We start from the raw sequence: 17,125 nt of genomic DNA on the forward strand, positions 1-17,125 counted from the left end.
TCATCTACTCAGCGAAAGGGTGTTTCAGAACAAAGGACCTTATGACCTAAATTGTATACGAGAAGGTTTCAAATTAATCTTCTTGCAAGATCCAAAAATTGTTTTCAAGACAATGGCACAAGTTGTACATGATAGATTTGGCAAGTTGCAAAGGTTTTATCATTTGCAAAGTCCATGTTTCCTGACCAAACAAGGAAAGATAGTAAATGCCTTCTCCTCCCGTTGTCTGTTCATGTATTGTTCATTCAAAACCCACTGAGAAAACTTCTTTGGCATTTTTTTCTAAACAAGCCTTGGACATTGCTTAGAGTGCATCACGTTTATCAGTCCCACCACAGATACTTTTGACATCAACAAACTGGACTTTTTCCAATGAGGGGACCTATATTATGAAGTAAACTGCTGCTTGTAATTAAAGCAAATCTTTTCTTTATTACGGTTTAGAAGAGGGCTCAGAACTCACATATTTTCCCAGGCCTTTTAATGTAACAGTTTGCAGCTTTTGGGCTTCGTTAGGTCTATTGCTACTTTTATAGCTGTTTTTATCAGATCTTGTAATCAACCCAAAGTCACTGAGGGAGTGTGCAAGGGCTAACTTTTCTAAAGGAATAAATAAAATATGAGGGATACGAATGAGCTGCATGCATTTTGGAGTGGGAACAATCGGGGAGTGAAACTGGAAGTTTTGGGTTAGGACGGGAACCATCCTTGATTGCACTTTGCTGAAAGGAGAGTTATGGAAGAACATATTAGAAAATCTTCCCTTCCCTCCTGGGTTTCCATTCTTCCATTCCGTTCCATTCCTTTCAACAACATACTACAGTCCTTGATGGATTACTTTAAAAGGATTAGTTTCCTTTCAAGAAGGGATTACCTTTCTTTTAAAGGAGGGTGTTTGTGTGCATGTATTTATAGGCAATAGCTTCAGCTAAGTCAGAATGCAAGGAACAGTTCCATGAAAGGGAACGTAAACTGAAGTAGCTGGCTGGGAATTATAGGACTTGTAGTCGAATGTGTCAGAGATAGAAGCTGGCCTCCTGAAGATAAATTGCATTCTGACATGAACTACAGGCCACGCTCACCTTAAGATTTTGTTCCTTTTGCGTGTATCTTTAAGGGGGTGGGGGAAGTAAGCTCACTGTATTTTTCAAATTCATGTTCTACCCTTTATTTGGGTTCCTATTTGCAAACAACAGTCTTACTGGAATACTAAATTTAGAATTAAGGGTGCTTTTTTATTCCAGTGTAAGAAGTTGGGGCTTTGGCTGACTGAACTATGCTTCTTTTTTAACAGCACGTATATTCCTGTTCCTCGTAAGATCAAAGCCAACAAAGACAAGGTGAGTTATTGCTCCAATCAGTCAAGATGTTCTTTCTCTATAAGGAACGGGCACTCGCAGATCACCATCCAAACCATGACTCAGAAGATGATGGGAATGCCACCATTCCCTTTTCTTCATTTCCACTTTTGTGCATAAAGTTAAATTCAGTGCTTCCATTTTCGTTCATTCCACAGTTTGCTATTAAATCCATTCTATCCAGTTCAGGCGATTCCCTCCAAACCACATTGCTTTCTGGTATAGGGTAGCAATCTTAAAACAGTTTCTATCTGTCTGTCTGGTCACAAGTTAGAGGTGGGTAGCCGGAGCCCCTGAGACCTCATCTGGCCCTTATCTTTTTGTCTGTCTGTTGTTGTGGCCCCTGGGGTTGTCTTTGACCATATCGACTGAAAACCAGCGGTACTCGTTCCCACCATGATGTGGGAGACGCAGGGAAGGATTCAGTGAGTTGGAACAGGTTCAGAGAAGGACAGCAAGCGTGATCAGGGACCTGGAAACTGTCTTGTGAAGAGAGATTGAAGGAATTGGGTATATTTAGACTCTGAAGAGAGGTTGGAGGGATGTGATAACCCTCTTCAAATATCTGAAAGGATGGAGAAGATCAAGAGATTTGTTCTAGAGTACAGGGCAGAGGAGTGGATTTAGGTTACAGGAAGGCATATTCTGATTGACTGTTGGCAAAGAAAAATCCTAATCAAACAAGCAGTTTGACAATGGAACCAATTTCTCGAGCAGAGCCGTGACAGCCATCCATTAGATGTGGTTTAATTAGAATTCCTGCATCAAACAGAGGATGGACTAAGTGGCCCTTAGCTCTTGTGATTTGGTGCAAGTACAGTGGAAAGTGTAGCATAAGGAAAGAAACAAACTAAAAGGAAAAAAAGGAAAATCCTTGTTCCTCTCCTTATGCACACCCAGGCAGTTTGCATCATCACCCAATCCTAGGAGAAAAGCTTATCCATAGAGCTACTTCAGGTGGATGTCTCTGTGTTGCGACATGCCAGTGGTTGTACAGATGTCTGCTAAGGTTGCACCTTCCACCCAAGAGGAGGAAATTGATGCATGAATTGGCTTTCCCCACCTTTGTTCAAACAAAGGAGGGGTGCATGAAGGTCCTTTGTCTTGAAATCTGTGCAAGTTAGAGGTGATGCAATTTGAGAAGAACATCCGGTTAGTAAATAAAGATAAGTTTTAAATTGCATGTGTTATATTAATCTAAGATACTGGGAGATTTTGCCATCTAATATGTTCAGATGTGATCAAACAGGTTTCAGTATAAAAGGTAAATACGGTATGTCCTTGGCTGCATACATTAAAACACAAATCACCTCTCTATCTCTCTTCCTTTTTAAAAAAATATATAATTCTTATTAAAACTTTTAAAAGAGAAGATAAAAACTAATGCAGACTAATATAAGGTAAGAAAAAGCAAAGAGCAAAAAGTGCGAGAAAAGGAAAAAAGTTAAAGAAAAATAGAAAAGAAAGGAAAGGAAAAAAGGTACAGAGAAGTGGCTTCTGATATTCTTTACAGCAGTTTGTACTTATTACAAATATATTTTAACCTCTCTAAAGTTAAATCATATTTTTCTATAATCTATCCTGTCTAACCCTCAAAGCCATAAATCACAAATTCATTTTTTTCATTTTGACGCTAAAAGTCCATAAGAGGTCTCCAGTCACCAATAAATTTAGATGTTGTCCTTTCTCTAATCAGAGACGTTAGTTTATATGTCCCCTCAAGATCTGTCAATTTCACCAACCATTCCTCCATAGTGGGTAGTGTTGAATCTTCCCACTTCTGTGCATATAATAATCTTGCTGCAGTAATCATATGTTGAAATAATCTTCCATGCCTATTCTGTCTTTCTTCCTAACTGGATAGAACAACCCTTATTTTTGCACCCAAATACACCCCCCCTCCTTTAACACACTTCCTTGTTCACAAGTAGCCCACAGGATGCCTCAGATGGAAATTCAGAAGGGAAATTTCACCTCCCCAGCTGACTGGCTGAGGTCAGAGAACTCAACTTGGTAGAACTGGGTAGACTGAAAAAGCTGGAGTTGTAACGTCAGACTATAGAAACTGTTGAGTTCCCACTGCATGCTAGGCTAGGAGTTTGGGAGTTAACGTTCATCATCTTGTAGAAACCCCACCATTGTCTTAGCATGTGATGTGACCAAGGTGATCATGGTAAGCCATTATTTGATTTATTTCCTTGGAAATGATTTTATTTTATGTGAACACAGGAAGTGTGTTGTTAATCCAGGTCTAACATGTTGTGTGAGTTCCATTACTGTTCAATAGTGTTTGGAGCACGTGATCTGAATGAACTAAAGAAGGCAGCAAGGTGTGGTTTTACCACCCTGTGTCCATTTTGCTCCTCCCTACTCATTTGTAACTCCCAGAGCAAGCACAGGTTGCGTCCATCTGTAAGATAGATTCTGAAAACTATGCTCTCTCCTAAGGGGAAGGATGAGGTTTGCACAGCATGCAATTTCAGGGACCATCTTCCCAGGTAAACAGCGGCATCTGAACTTTTTAAAGTGGAGATTAACTTCGAAGAAAATTACACACAGACTTTATCAAAACTTTCCCCAATAGAGGCAGGAATGGCGCAGCATTACAATTGCTAAGAAAGTGTTGTTGTGGCGCCACCTACAGGCAACAGAGAGAACAGCACAGTTGCCCCTTAAAACTTGAGTCAAAGTGGGAAATGACATGCTTCCAAATCCCGTTTTTCCCCAGTGTTATCCTTGAGAGTAACTCAGGTTAAAAAATGCTATGAGTTTTGATCTCACAGGCTTCTTTTTGTAGGGATAAAATTATGGGAGACCCGATATATACCACCTAGAGCTTCCAGAATAGCAACAACAAAAACAGGATATAAATGCAATCAATCAATCAATCATTAAAAAAAAGCAAGCTGGCATCTTGCACAGAGCTAACTTCTAGCATCCTCTTTCTTTCCGAGAACGTGTCTTGGGCCCTAGAGAAGCCTTCCTTCTGGGCATGCTCAGAAAATTAGAAATGAAGGCCGCTTCTGATTCCTCACCTGAGCTAAAGAAGGGGTAAAGGAGGAAGGATGTGGCAGGAAACAACTTACAGAAGGATAGAACTGTCCAGTTGGAAAGGCCACAAAGAATCATTTAGCCCAACCCTCTTCAGTGTGCAGGAAAATCAATGACGCCACCCCCAGGAGGTAGATACCTTCTTAAGAACCTCCAGAAATTTAAAAACGTGCACTCTGGCAAATGGCTTTGAAGGAGCGTGTTTTAATTCACTCCCATCCTGGCAGCCATTCTGTTAAGAGGCAATCCACGCGACATCCGTCATTTTGCGGGAGCCTCCACACGCTGCATTCCAAATTCCAGATGTGCACATCAGCCCTCAAAGAATAGCCCCCACCTTGTTGAATTCTGCTTGACAGCTGAGGCCTTCCAGGCTTCTGGCAAGCTGCTTTAGAACTGCCTGCTGCTTAGTCGTCGGTAGCAGATTCTCCGGGTCTTCAGCCTTTTACATACAACACAAGGAGTCTCCTGTGCTGAATTATGATTCTACTGGCAGAATAAATGTTTATTGATGATTGATTTATTCAGGGTATATGGCTACCCTCTCACCAAGCAACTCTGGCAGCTAAGAGGAGTTGAAAACATCAGAATATACAAAAACCAGCAAAGACACATACTGCACAGGGGACAGTAATCCACATATTGCATGCCAATGGCTCACAGGACATCCTGTCCCAGTGCCAGAGAAGAACCAGGTCTTCAGGGCCTTTCTGAAGGCCAGAAGGATCCGGCCATCCGAATCTCGGGGTGGGGGGATGCTGCTCTATAGGGAAGAACAGGGAAGGCATGCTTTCTGCACCCCATAAGATGATAGTTTGATAGAACCTGGAGCATACCAACCCTGGCCAAACTTATGGGGTGAGCACAGATAACTGGAAATAGACGGTCCTGCAGACAAGCTGGCTGGCCCTGTGCCATGAAGCCCACTGGCCACCAGTGCAACTCAAGCAGTAGTAGTGTTGTATTGGGTGGGGGGTACAGGGCTGTGCCCATGACCGCTTGCGTTGCCACATTCTGGACCAGCTGCAGCTTCTGAGTGGTCTTCAAGAGCAGGAATCTAAACTGATGCCATTTCTCTTTTTAGTTCGCAAATTTAGCCCCACAGAGGGCACATTGCAGTAATCCAAACAATATTCCTAGCTGATGATTCTGATGGACAGCTTGGATTTTGGCCACTGGTGGCTTCCCCTGCCCAAACTGTCCCTGGATTCTCTGTGCTTGCAAATTATCGGTTTCTTAGAAACTCTCCTCTGTTGTTATGCTAAAATCTTAGGTAGGAAAATCTACATAAGCAAGACCTTCCCTGATAGCCACAGCATTTTTTTTCCCCTTGCATCCCCTTTTCCTTTTACAACATCCTGCACAATCCTCTTCCAGCCTTTGATGATAGGATATGTTAAGAAATAAATACTATTTTTCAAATCTGCGCTGTAGTTGTTTCAAAATGCATTGTATTTTATCTACTACAACTGCAGACTTTTATTCAAGACCCTCAGAGTGAAGGGTGTTTCTCCAGTGTTCAACTGTCATTTGTTGGGGATGTACAAAATTTGCCAATTTGGGAAAAGAACACATTTTGTACATTCCTAGAATTTGCTGATTTTTTTTCATGCTTGAGGTATCTCTGAAATTAAACTAACAAGATGTGTTCTTTCATTCCATGCAGATCATGGTTTATCATCCCACTTTTATGAAATATGTTTATGACAACTGGCTGCAACGTCATGGGAGGTACCCCTCAACAGGTTTCCTGTCAATTATATTTGCCCTTCACCTCTGTGATGAGGTACGTGCCATACTAAGGCTATATTCAGAAAAAGTGGAAGATCAGGGTTTGCTGTTCAGGGAATGAGTCTGCATGAGCAAATTTTACATCTGTGCATGCCACCTCCTTTAATCTAATGCCTATTGCCTACGATATCCAGCAATCAGAAACATTCTAGACCCATAGCTTGCAAGTTGCAGATAATATTAAGGATCCAGCTGAGGTTCTGGACATCTTAAGTGTGTAGATCAGCATTCTAAATAGCCTTTCCTGAATGATGGTTGGAAACCCTGGGAATTCCAAAACATCTGGAGAACCACTAGATTGGGGGAGGCTAATGTAGATAAATGAGACCTATTCTGAGAGGGCAGCAAAATGGTGAAGGAGCTCCATACTGTGGGCTTGCTAAAAAGGAAAAGGAACTCCAAAATTCACTGCATTATCTTGATGCCATTAAATAGTGGTTAAATTAGATCAAGAGAAACAATCTTTTTTCAATTGAATTCTGCATTCTTGCATGAGTGATCTATTTGGGGGCCATGTTACATGTCCAGTGGTGAGGGAGTCTGAAGCAAGTAATGGGTGGAGCCCTCGTTCCATCCTCCCTTGTATTACTCAGTTTCTTCACAAACAGGAGGCCATCAGAAAAGATACTTTTGCTTTTAAAGGTTTTTGGAATTAGGCTGCATGAAATTGGGCTGAGGACTTCATGTGTCTGCAGGAGCATCCATTGCCTACCTTTAGGCTGGATGATTGTCACCACTCATTGGGAATAGGGTGAATTAGAAATGCTATAAAAACAAGCAAATGAGTAAATGACCTACACAACCCCTTTAAATGAATAATTTTGTTGGCTCTGTGAGGATGAAACAAGCCAGGATCTGAAACCATGGTTTTATCCTAGTTTATTCTGGCCTGGCGCAATATGGTTCATGGGGTCACGAAGAGTCGGACATGACTTAACGACTGAACAATTCTGGCAAGATACAGTATAAAGAAATTGTAATTCCCAGAGATGGGTCATTATCTGGAATTGCAGTTAGTATGATAAGGGAAGCAAAGGAATATCATAGTTTCTTTTACAGCTGAAGAAGCTCTTGTTCTCACCAATCGTAGTTTAAACAATTTCCAAGCTTGACAGTGATTAACTTAAAATCTAAGGTGGAAAAATTCAATCTCACCCTGGGAAAGGAGGATGGGAGGAGTGTGCCAGAAACTTGCATGCCCATAGAAAAGAATTAAGCTGATGCAACTCCTCCTTTTAGCTTGCAAAATTTTGAATCAAAAATAAGCTGTAATGCAAACATGCTACAGAAGTTCTTATAATTAATCCAGCCAAATGCAGTCGACCGTTGGTAACTCTGTAAAATGTCTGATTTTGCTCCCAGCCTGGGACGGTCAAAACACAAGAGATGGTCAAGTCATCTGCTAAGACGCCACCATGCATGGTGACCTGCATTGACTTGGTGACCGATCCATTGTTCAAGTTGACCCTGAAATACCCAGAAGACTTTTTTATGTTTTTCCACACCCTGTTCCCACTGCTGTAATCCTAATTAAGATATGTCTTATTTTCTAGTAAATTCATCTCAGGCCATTGCTGAATTTCAGCTCTCAGCACCATGATCCTCTTTAGACAGTGCAGGATGGTGGGAATTGTACTTTAGCAACATCTTGAGGGTTGTAGGTGGCTAACCCCCTGCTAAATTGTGTTTTCTTCTCTCAGGAAACCTACATAATTTTGGAAAACAATACCTTCAGTTGCAAAGGGAGGTTAACATTGTCTTGTTGTCATGGTTACTTTAGCATAGGATACCTGTGAGGGTTGATAGAAATACTGGAAATAAGTAAAATGAAATCAACTTAAGAATCAGACTTTGCAGAGTTCTTTTTTCCATCCACTTTTTATCCCTAGGTGGATCTGTATGGCTTTGGGGCAGACAGTAAAGGCAACTGGCACCACTATTGGGAGAATAATCCTTCTGCAGGAGCTTTTCGGCAGACCGGTGTCCACGATGGAGACTTTGAGTCAAATGTGACGCACACCCTTGCCTCTGTGGCCAAAGTACGGTTGTTCAAGGGCAGATGACCCTGGTTGTTGAACAAGCTGTGATCTCTGGCAAGAAGGATGGCAGATTTTTAAAATAAATGGAGTCTTGGAGTGGGTGGTCTGTCGTTCCTCAGCTGAGAATGCTTCGGAGAACTGCAAGCTGCAGTTAGGCAGTTTTGAAAGGCCCCTTGAGTATGGCTCCAAAGTTTGACAGCATAGGAAGCACCCTGTTTGGAAAAGGAATTTCTGCTCAAGACTCTCCTATTGAAACCAATGCTTTAGCTCCTTTTCCCTCTTAAGAATGACCGAATCTTCAGCTCTACAAAAAGGGGAAGGAAAGGGCAGGGATTTCCAAACACCATCTAGTTCCAAATTACCTCAAAAGACCTTATTCCAGTTGTGGTCTTTTCTCTGAAGGATCTTTGCAAGGCCAACCCACACCAGTTCTTGTTCAGTAGGATGAACGAGATCTTTGTCTCTTGTGAGCAAAATGATTGCCGTGCCGTGCAGGTTCGTGTTTTGAACATCTAAGCGAAATGTCCTGTTTCCAGGTAATATTACTATTACTGTTCAGTGTGGCTATAAGCCAGGAGGGAAGCAGGAGGATTAAATAGTTATATATAAAAGAAGAAAATGCAGGCAAATTAATACTTCTATTTACTTTTTAACAAATGCTCTGCTACAGCTTGGTTCTCAATTCTCTTGCAAAGCAGAGAAATGAATTAAAGTTGTGCACACACACACAAGCTACGAGATCTGGGCTCTGCCAATTTAGACAACCCCTAGATGGCATCAAAGGTTAGTTTTACATTTCTGCTGCCATCTAGAGATCATGGGGAGCTGGGCAGCCCAGATCTGTTGGCTTAACACATATGCATACACATGCAAACCTGTCATTGACATGTGCCTTTCTAAAACACCCATAGTATAAAGGGAGCATACTTGTCTTTTCCATTCCCTCAGAGACTGCAATCTCAGAATTCCACTTGTTCTATGAAAATAAGTGACATAATGTTTAAAAACTCATCCTGTTTTATATTGGCTTGTCTTTTTCTGGGTGAAGGAGAGGAAAAGGAACCATTTTTGTCTTATTTTCAAGAACATTTGGGGGGGGGATTGAAAAATTTTTACTTCTATTTTTTACAGTTGTTATAAACTTAAATATATATTTTAAAATATTGAGAGTTAAAAAAAACAATTCTCCCATTGCGTGGGAACAACAGGCATCGATCTGGGATAATTCAGTACACTGGCAGAGTTTGTTCCATCCCAATTCCAAGAGGTCCATTCCAAGAGAGAGTAATAGCTGAGAGAATACCCATTAAACTCAATGGGAGGTTACTTCTCTGTTGACATATAAAAGTCCAAATAAGGAGGAGAATTAATCTACAGTCTACAGAGGCAACGGTTACAGAAAATCTGGAGGAGGACTTGAATGCTCTAGAATGTGGAACCCAACACAGATAGGTGAAAACTACCAGCTGCTTGGACTACAAACCACCGGAACAAATTGTGGAGGCATTGAAGAGTTAGCAGCATCATGAAAACAGAGATGGATGGATTACGATTGCCTCATTTAGCTAGGCATCCAACTGCCCTTCTCCATCGCCTGTAGGACACAAAAAACTATGTAGATTGGAAGGCTTCTTTACATGTCTTTTTCATCACACATCAGTCAGTCCTTCCTCACCAAGGAGTCCTACAGAGGAGTTGGTTTGCAACACTGTTGGGTTTGGAATTTTAGGTGGTGTTGTCCAACACTTCTGGAAGGAATACCAGACTGAGGTAGGCTGGTCTAGAACATGGAACCACTTCTTTTTATAAAACAGAAGAATGAAATTGCTGTTGTAACATAAGCTTTCCCTTCCCAACAAGAGTTTCTTCATTGGTCACTAATCTGCTTTCTGGTTTGGAGACCATATGATCATGTTGTCTTCTTCAAAAGAAAAGTGGCCAACTTCAAATAAGCTATATTTTTAAGCTAGACTGGCCTGAGTACTGTAAGTTAAAATCTTTATATGTTTGGTAGCTCAGGTTGAATTCAAGATTTCTTTAAATCATGGTCAAGAATGTCTTGAGACTGTGTAGCTTCTGGAATGGGCTGTCAACTTTTTGCTAGACTCTGCAGCTCTTCTTTTAATAGCAACTTGCTTATATACAGGAAAAGGTGCTTCTACTTATTTCTATGAAAATGTGTGCCTGTTGAATTCTGCAGATCAAACTTTAGTTAAGGATAAGAGCAAGCCAGGTAACTCTGGCTTGTTCAGTTGACATCCTTAAACTATGATTGTATACCCCAAACCCTGTGTTCATGGGTTTGTTTGGAGTTTCTTTTATGCTGTATTTTAAACTACCAAACAGGAATAAAGAACTGGGCTAAATGTGCCAATAGCTTAAATGTACATGAGTGTTGAAGCATGCCTCCATTGTTCGAACTGCAGGATTTGAGTTGTACCAAAGTTCATAAATCTATTTTATTTATAATTTAGGTTGACAGGAAGAGAGAAAATGTGATGGATAACGATGATGGGAGACTGTAGGCAGAACGTATTCAGAAGGATAGGGAGTGGTTCAGAGCAAAAACATTCTTGATTGCAAAATGCTGTGTTCCCAAATGGTATGTGTGTTTTAAGCAGTCTCAGAGAGCTAGAGAAGATCTTTAGACATGAGGATTAGAATCTTCAAAAAGAAAATCAAGGCTTTTTAGCACGCTTGCCCTAGCCAACAGCAGAGGCTGCACTATTGATTTAATCTAGATTAGTGGCTAAAGGAATTTATTTCTGCCAAACAGAAACCCAACCAGGAAGGTTTTCCCAAGCATAAACATGCAGCAATAGAGAACAGCCTCCCCACTGGATTTTATTTGTTGTAGAAGGAGATTTGGGTTAGACAATTCCAAAGACCCCATCAAAAGCTGAAAGGTCCTGTTGCTTGTGGACATCCACAAGCATTGTTTATCAAGTGGACTTTTCAAACCAGTGCAGCGATTTGAACTGCAAATCTGAATTGGGACAAGATGTTGGATTGGAGCCTACTGCTTCAATAATTCAGTTGTTGAGATGGGCAGCTAAATTGATTGATTGATTGAATGAATGAATGAATGAATGAATGAATGAATGAATGAATGAATGAATGAATGAATGAATGAATGAATGGATTCCCTGCCCATATTAGACTTCTTTGGAGAACTGTGCCAGTAATCCTGGCTGAAAATTTATTAAATTTACTGTACGGGATCTAGCAATAGAAGAGAGCTTCTGTTGGGGAGATGCAACAACTGATAGCCCAACCAAATGGCTTGCTTCTCCTAGTTCATTCGCTTAGGTGGTGTTTGCAGTTCAAGGTATTTTGGGAAGTGTCTTGACATGTTCTGTGACTCAGACCCGCGCCTGAAGCCACCAGAATGGCTGGTGAGGACAAAGCTATTGTATGAAAAGAAATGGAGCTTTATTGATCTGGCTTTAAGGTTTAGTGTGTTGTCCGAACCCAGCTGTTACATTTTACTTTGTAAGCTTTTGAGTTGAAATTTAAATAAGAACGGTGCTGAGATCAGGCCAGCTGCTGGAGAGAGGTGAACAGGAACATGTTTGCAAGTAGAGATGGATTTTTTTTTATGTTCATTCCCCTTCCATGGCCCTGACAAAAGGGGTTTTACAATCCCCCCCATGCGTACGCACACACACGCACGCAACTGTAGCTGCTTTTTTGATTGACAAATAGATAACTATTATAGGATCAGCAGGGTGGTTTTCATAAGTTCGGCTGTCGGTGGCTCTTATTAAACTGTGTATTTAAAAAAGGTTAAAATAACCAGTATTCTGGCTTTTTCAACACAGTGTGAATGCAAAGGGCAATGAGACAATTATCCTTGGGCCAAAGAAAGGGATCTGCTTCATACAATGCCAGATATCTTTTTAAAAAGTATCTCCAAATTACAGAGTAAGGTTAACATCTATTATCATCATCACCAGAAATTAGGAGGAGTCTGGTAGCCCTTTTTTTGACTAACCAATTTTTTTTTAAAAGCATAAGCTTTCGTGAGCTGCATCTCACCAAAGCTTTTTAATAAAATTGGATAGTTGGAAAAGTTATTATCAGATTCCTGATTTTTTTGCCACCATGGACTAACACAGCTCAAGCAAAGCTCCCTTACTTTTGTTAATGACACAAAACAAGCAGAAATTTCTAAGGATGCAAAACAGCCGTATTGGGTCCAAAGGCTATCTTAACTCAGCCACTTCTTTCCATGGTTATCCAACCAGATGCCCTGGCGTGGTCCCCAGAGAGGGACATTTGTGCAGAAAAGCAACAGTTTTTCGCTGCTTCCCAAAGCCATGTCTGATACTCAGCGGTCCAGTCCTTCTGAATATCCTATCTTGATTAACTGCCACTGATCAATAACATTTCTCCTCTGTGCCTAATGCTTTTTAAAGCTTGGTATTGATCAATGCTCCATGTTACGCAAAGGGGAGGGGAAATCTTGCTGCAGTGCCTGGTTTCACCTATTTGATCAATCTGTTGATTGTAATTTGATTTTGTTGATCATTTTATCAACCTCTATTACATTTCCCCCAGTTAGCCTTCCCCCCCCCCCTTAGATTAAAAATTCAACAGGCGAAACTTCTACAAGAGCTGGAAACTTGATGCCCTCCAGATATTTTGCCCTACAAACCACGGTCTCCTGCAATTACATTTTTTATTTATTTACATGGTTTATACTGCCGCCCTTCTTGCAACAGGGACTCTGGGCGGTATACAAGAATTAAAACAGCCACCAGAACATAGAAGCCTAAAGTGGCTAAACTGCACGTTATTCTGGCAATAAAAATGCAGAGGATTGCTTTTTAATTCCACTCAGGAGGCTGGATTTTAAGTTGTTTTAAACTTTGTTGATGTGGCCAAGAAGTTAGCAAAGCACCTTTGAATGGAAGGGTTGCCAAGAGTTTTGATTCAGCTCTGCTCCCCTGCTTTTAATCACAATCTCAGATATAAACCCGGTGAATTCTTTTCCTGGGTTGAAAATGAGCCATCATCATCATCGTCCTCATCTTCAATATTTTTACGCCACTGACTATTTGCTAACTTCCAGCCGTTTACAACATAAATGTGTATTTTTCAGCTTAAAGATCCAGGAGCAGTATTTATGTTTAAAAAAAGGCAATTCAAAAAATGCACGGCTATCTGAGAATTGCTTGTTTTTAAGCACTAAAGCAGTGTCTTCAGAACAGTTTCTTTGAAGAAAAGCCTTTGATTCCACTTTGTAAAACTAGGATGAGCCTCATTCTTTCCATACAGGATTTAACATGCAAGAACTCCCAGACTGTAAAGCTCTCCTGTCTGTCTGCCTGCTATGAACTCAAATAATGTTGCCAAACTGTTATGTATTGATGCTCCTATGCTTTTAAAAACCTTCACACTGGAGGTATTCACTGGACCAGTGCTTCTCAACCTTGGCAACTTGAAGACGTGTGGGCTTCAACTCCCAGAGTTCCACAGCCAGCCTTGCTGGCTGGAGAATTCTGGGAGTTGAAGTCCACACGTCTTCAAGTTGCCAAGGTTGAGAAACACTGCACTGGACGGTATCTACCCCATAAAATAGATTTGAAGTCAGATTTCTGCAGATAAAGTTGTGCAAAGACACTGGAGCGGGTCTCTTGTCATTTCTCAGCAACTTGAATCACAGCAGCATGAACCAGTCCTGGCTCTAGAAACTTCCTTTTAAGTCCAGTTAAATCAGCTGGCAGCTCCCCACCCCTCTAGCTCAGCAGCAGAATCATCAGCTTTGCTTTGCAGAAAGCCTGCAGGTTTGATTTCTTTTATCTCCAGATGGGGCTGCGAAATCCACCTTTTCTTTGGATCCTGAGATCAGCCGTCTTTTGGGGCCAGCCAATGTCTTTGACAGCATCTTCTGAGGACTCTCACCCCATCTGGTGGGAATGTCCTGTTAGCAAACTGGAGGCCCCATAGATCCAAGCCACAAAGGTCTGAGCCACCACTAGATGGCAACAGAGCTGCAGAGAGCTCTAACACTCTGCTGCCATCAGTGGCCATCGGTGGTTTGGCACCCCTGATCTAATTACCGTATATATTTGCGAATAAGCCTATCCGTGGAGATGCCAATCCACATTTTTCATGATGCGTTTGTTAAAAATTCAAGGGTTTGCTTAGCCACAGATGGGCTTATCCAAGAGCATATACGTACAGGATATGCGGGTACTTTAAAAAAGTTTGAGTCTCTATACCCATGGATAAGCCCATCTGCAGATTAGCCGAACCCAATTTTGGGGGGTCCATTTAGGTACCTAAAATTCTTGGCTTATCCATGAGAGTACACGCTACCAAAGGGAAACCAGCATGGCTGCGCTCCATCATCCCTGCTTGCATTTGCACGCTGGCTGGGGAATTCTGGAAGTTGAAGCCCAGACGGTTTAAAGTTATTCAGGTTGAGAAACACCGCCTTAAGAGAATACCTCTGGATCCACGCAGGGCCTATAAAGATTGAAGATAAGATGCTGGAAGTTGACATTTAACTTTGCATGTTTTTGTTTTTTTTAAGTAAAAATATAATTGAGACAGGAGACCTCCCAGTTCCCAACAGAGATTCCACTGGCAAACTGGCACCCTGTGGACGACAGATTTCCTGTCCCTGCTAAAGTTAAGAGCTGGGTTCACACATCACACTAAGTCGTAATGGATTCAGAATGGATCTTGGTTAGTTATTTGTATATGTTGGTGGGGGTATGGCTTAGCATTTATGCTTCTTTGGTTAATTTCTGGTCAGTGTATTGTGGAATTCCAGAAAACAGTTTGATTCAGGAATCAGTTTAAATGTGTGAATTTAGCCAATTGGAGCATATGTAACCAGCCATGTGTGAGAGATGATGGGGATGCACAGAAAGGAATAGAAGAGAAATTAAATGGTTAAAAGATCCAAATCAATCCTTGGGCAGGTTATCTTATAAAGGGCAACTCAGCCCAGGTGGCAAGAAACTGCAGAAGAAACATTTCAAATCATTCAAAGAGGCTCACCAAACAAGGATGGGAAATTCCTCTTACACTTTCTGGGATTCTGATCTATCCCAGACTAGTATTAAAGATCCCTTTCTCAAATCTGTGTAGTTCTTGACCAGCTCTGTGAGGCTTGACATCCTGGAAGCTGTAAGAAGAATTTCCAACTCTCGTTTATAGTGAGATCTTTAAAGCAAAGATCAGAATGGGGCAAGCCATTTGACACTCTGAGGAAGCAAAAGTTGGACTTTGAAGAAGCAGGGGAGGAAGAGTATTGATGCCTTTGGACATTGGTGTTGGAGAAGACTCCTGAGAATACCGGGGACAGCCAAAAAACCAAACCAATGGATCATCGAACAAATCAAGAGTTCTCACTCCAGGTGCAAATGACCAGACTCAAATTATCCTACTTCGGACACATTATGAGAAGACCCAGCTCTCTGGAGAAGGCTTTGATGCTGGGAAAGATGGAAGGAAAGAAAAGAAGAGGATGACCTGCAGCAAGGGGGTGGACTCAGTTACAGTGGCAATGAGTGCGCTGTCGGAAGACCTGGAGGACCCAGTTAAGGACAGATCATTATGGAGAATATGTGACCGCTTGGAGCTGAAAACAATTTGATGGCACATACTCTTTAAAGAAGAGTCTCTTTGAACCATTTGAAAGTATTCTTTCCAAGTTTCTCTTCACCTAGGCTAATTTAGAAGGTAAGCTGCCAGCTGACTCCTTCTTGGTTTCTTGATTGGTTATTCTTCTATTTCTTCCTTCTGTGTTTTTCCCAGACTTCCCACACACTCTCCCACCGTAGTGATGCAAAGCATCTTTTAGCACAAAGTATGAACCAGGTTGCTGTAAGGCTGCTCCTCAGCTCTAGCTAGCATTCATTTCTCTTTTCAAAAACATAAATAAAATAAATAAGCTGAAAGTATAAGGGTGAGGTTCATATGGCTGGCTTACGTTTCTTACCAATGCAAACTGTTTAGTATTTATTTCTCTCTGCATTTTGAAGAAAGCCAAATTTTTTGAGCACTTGTTTTTCAGACCTCTCTTGTTTTCTTATTTTTAAAAAAAAATAATTCTCACACCGTTTTTATGATTATACTTTCCAAATGAAGGCTCAATTATTTTTCAGTGACATCTTATTTATTGCTCACATTTTCAATATGAATAAAGGAATTTAAAATAAATTTTTGTACTACAATAGCCGGTTCTTGTGAATCTTTTTTATGAAACTATCCACCTGATTAAATCTCGTTTGATTACTGTGGGAGTTTGGTTATCAGCTATGATTTGGGCAATTCTGCATATGAAATACCCAAAGGAAAAAGAAAAAGTCTTTTATTTTAATGATCTACCTTCTATTTGACCTTCAAGAGCAACATGAAGTGCAGTTATTAGAGAAATGTTCATGCACTATGTTTAACCCAGTGAGTTAAACCCCTAAGTCATTGTTTCTCAACCTTGGCAACTTTCAGATGAGTGGACTTCAACTCCCAGAATTCCCCAGCCAGCATGGCTGGCTGGGGAATTCTGGGAGTTGAAGTCCACTCATCTGAAAGTTGCCAAGGTTGAGAAACACTGCCCTAAGTGGTGTAGGATTAAGGAGTTGGACTGGTAGTAAGTAAACCATGTTCAAATCCACCTTCTGCTATGCAGGTGAACTTGCATGATTTGGGCCAGTCAACTCTTTCGGCTAACCTACCTCACCAGGTGGTTGTGGGGGAAAATGGGAAGAGAGAGCACAATGCATCTTGCCTTAAGTTTATGGAGCAAACGCAAGATACCAAGCTAAGAAGTCAACAAACATCCTTTCTTGGGTTAGGGTCAACCTTGGTTACATTTTTGTGCCTTAGATCTATTGCATGAATAATTTGGAAAAAGCACATTGGGCTCCA

The 17,125-nt window shown here is 41.1% G+C and overlaps 1 protein-coding gene across 4 annotated transcripts in view; it reads left to right on the forward strand.

Moving 5' to 3' along the window:
- ST3GAL1 (ST3 beta-galactoside alpha-2,3-sialyltransferase 1) overlaps positions 1-16,425 on the forward strand; it is a 100,741-nt gene extending 84,316 nt beyond the window's left edge. For 3 of the 4 annotated variants that reach the window (XM_088148689.1, XM_088148691.1, XM_007435216.3), the window contains exons 6-8: positions 1,295-1,340; positions 6,076-6,195; positions 8,090-16,425. In XM_088148689.1, the coding sequence (XP_088004815.1) occupies positions 1,295-1,340; positions 6,076-6,195; positions 8,090-8,263 (340 nt within the window). In that variant the 3' untranslated portion in view covers positions 8,264-16,425. 4 annotated transcript variants of the gene reach the window in all.
- The last annotated feature ends 700 nt before the right edge of the window (positions 16,426-17,125 follow it).

This window comes from Python bivittatus, unplaced genomic scaffold, assembly GCF_059951505.1.
Source record: "Python bivittatus isolate LINGU-HERP-01145 unplaced genomic scaffold, Pbiv_v1 ctg000590_np1212, whole genome shotgun sequence".
Taxonomy (NCBI): domain Eukaryota; kingdom Metazoa; phylum Chordata; class Lepidosauria; order Squamata; family Pythonidae; genus Python; species Python bivittatus.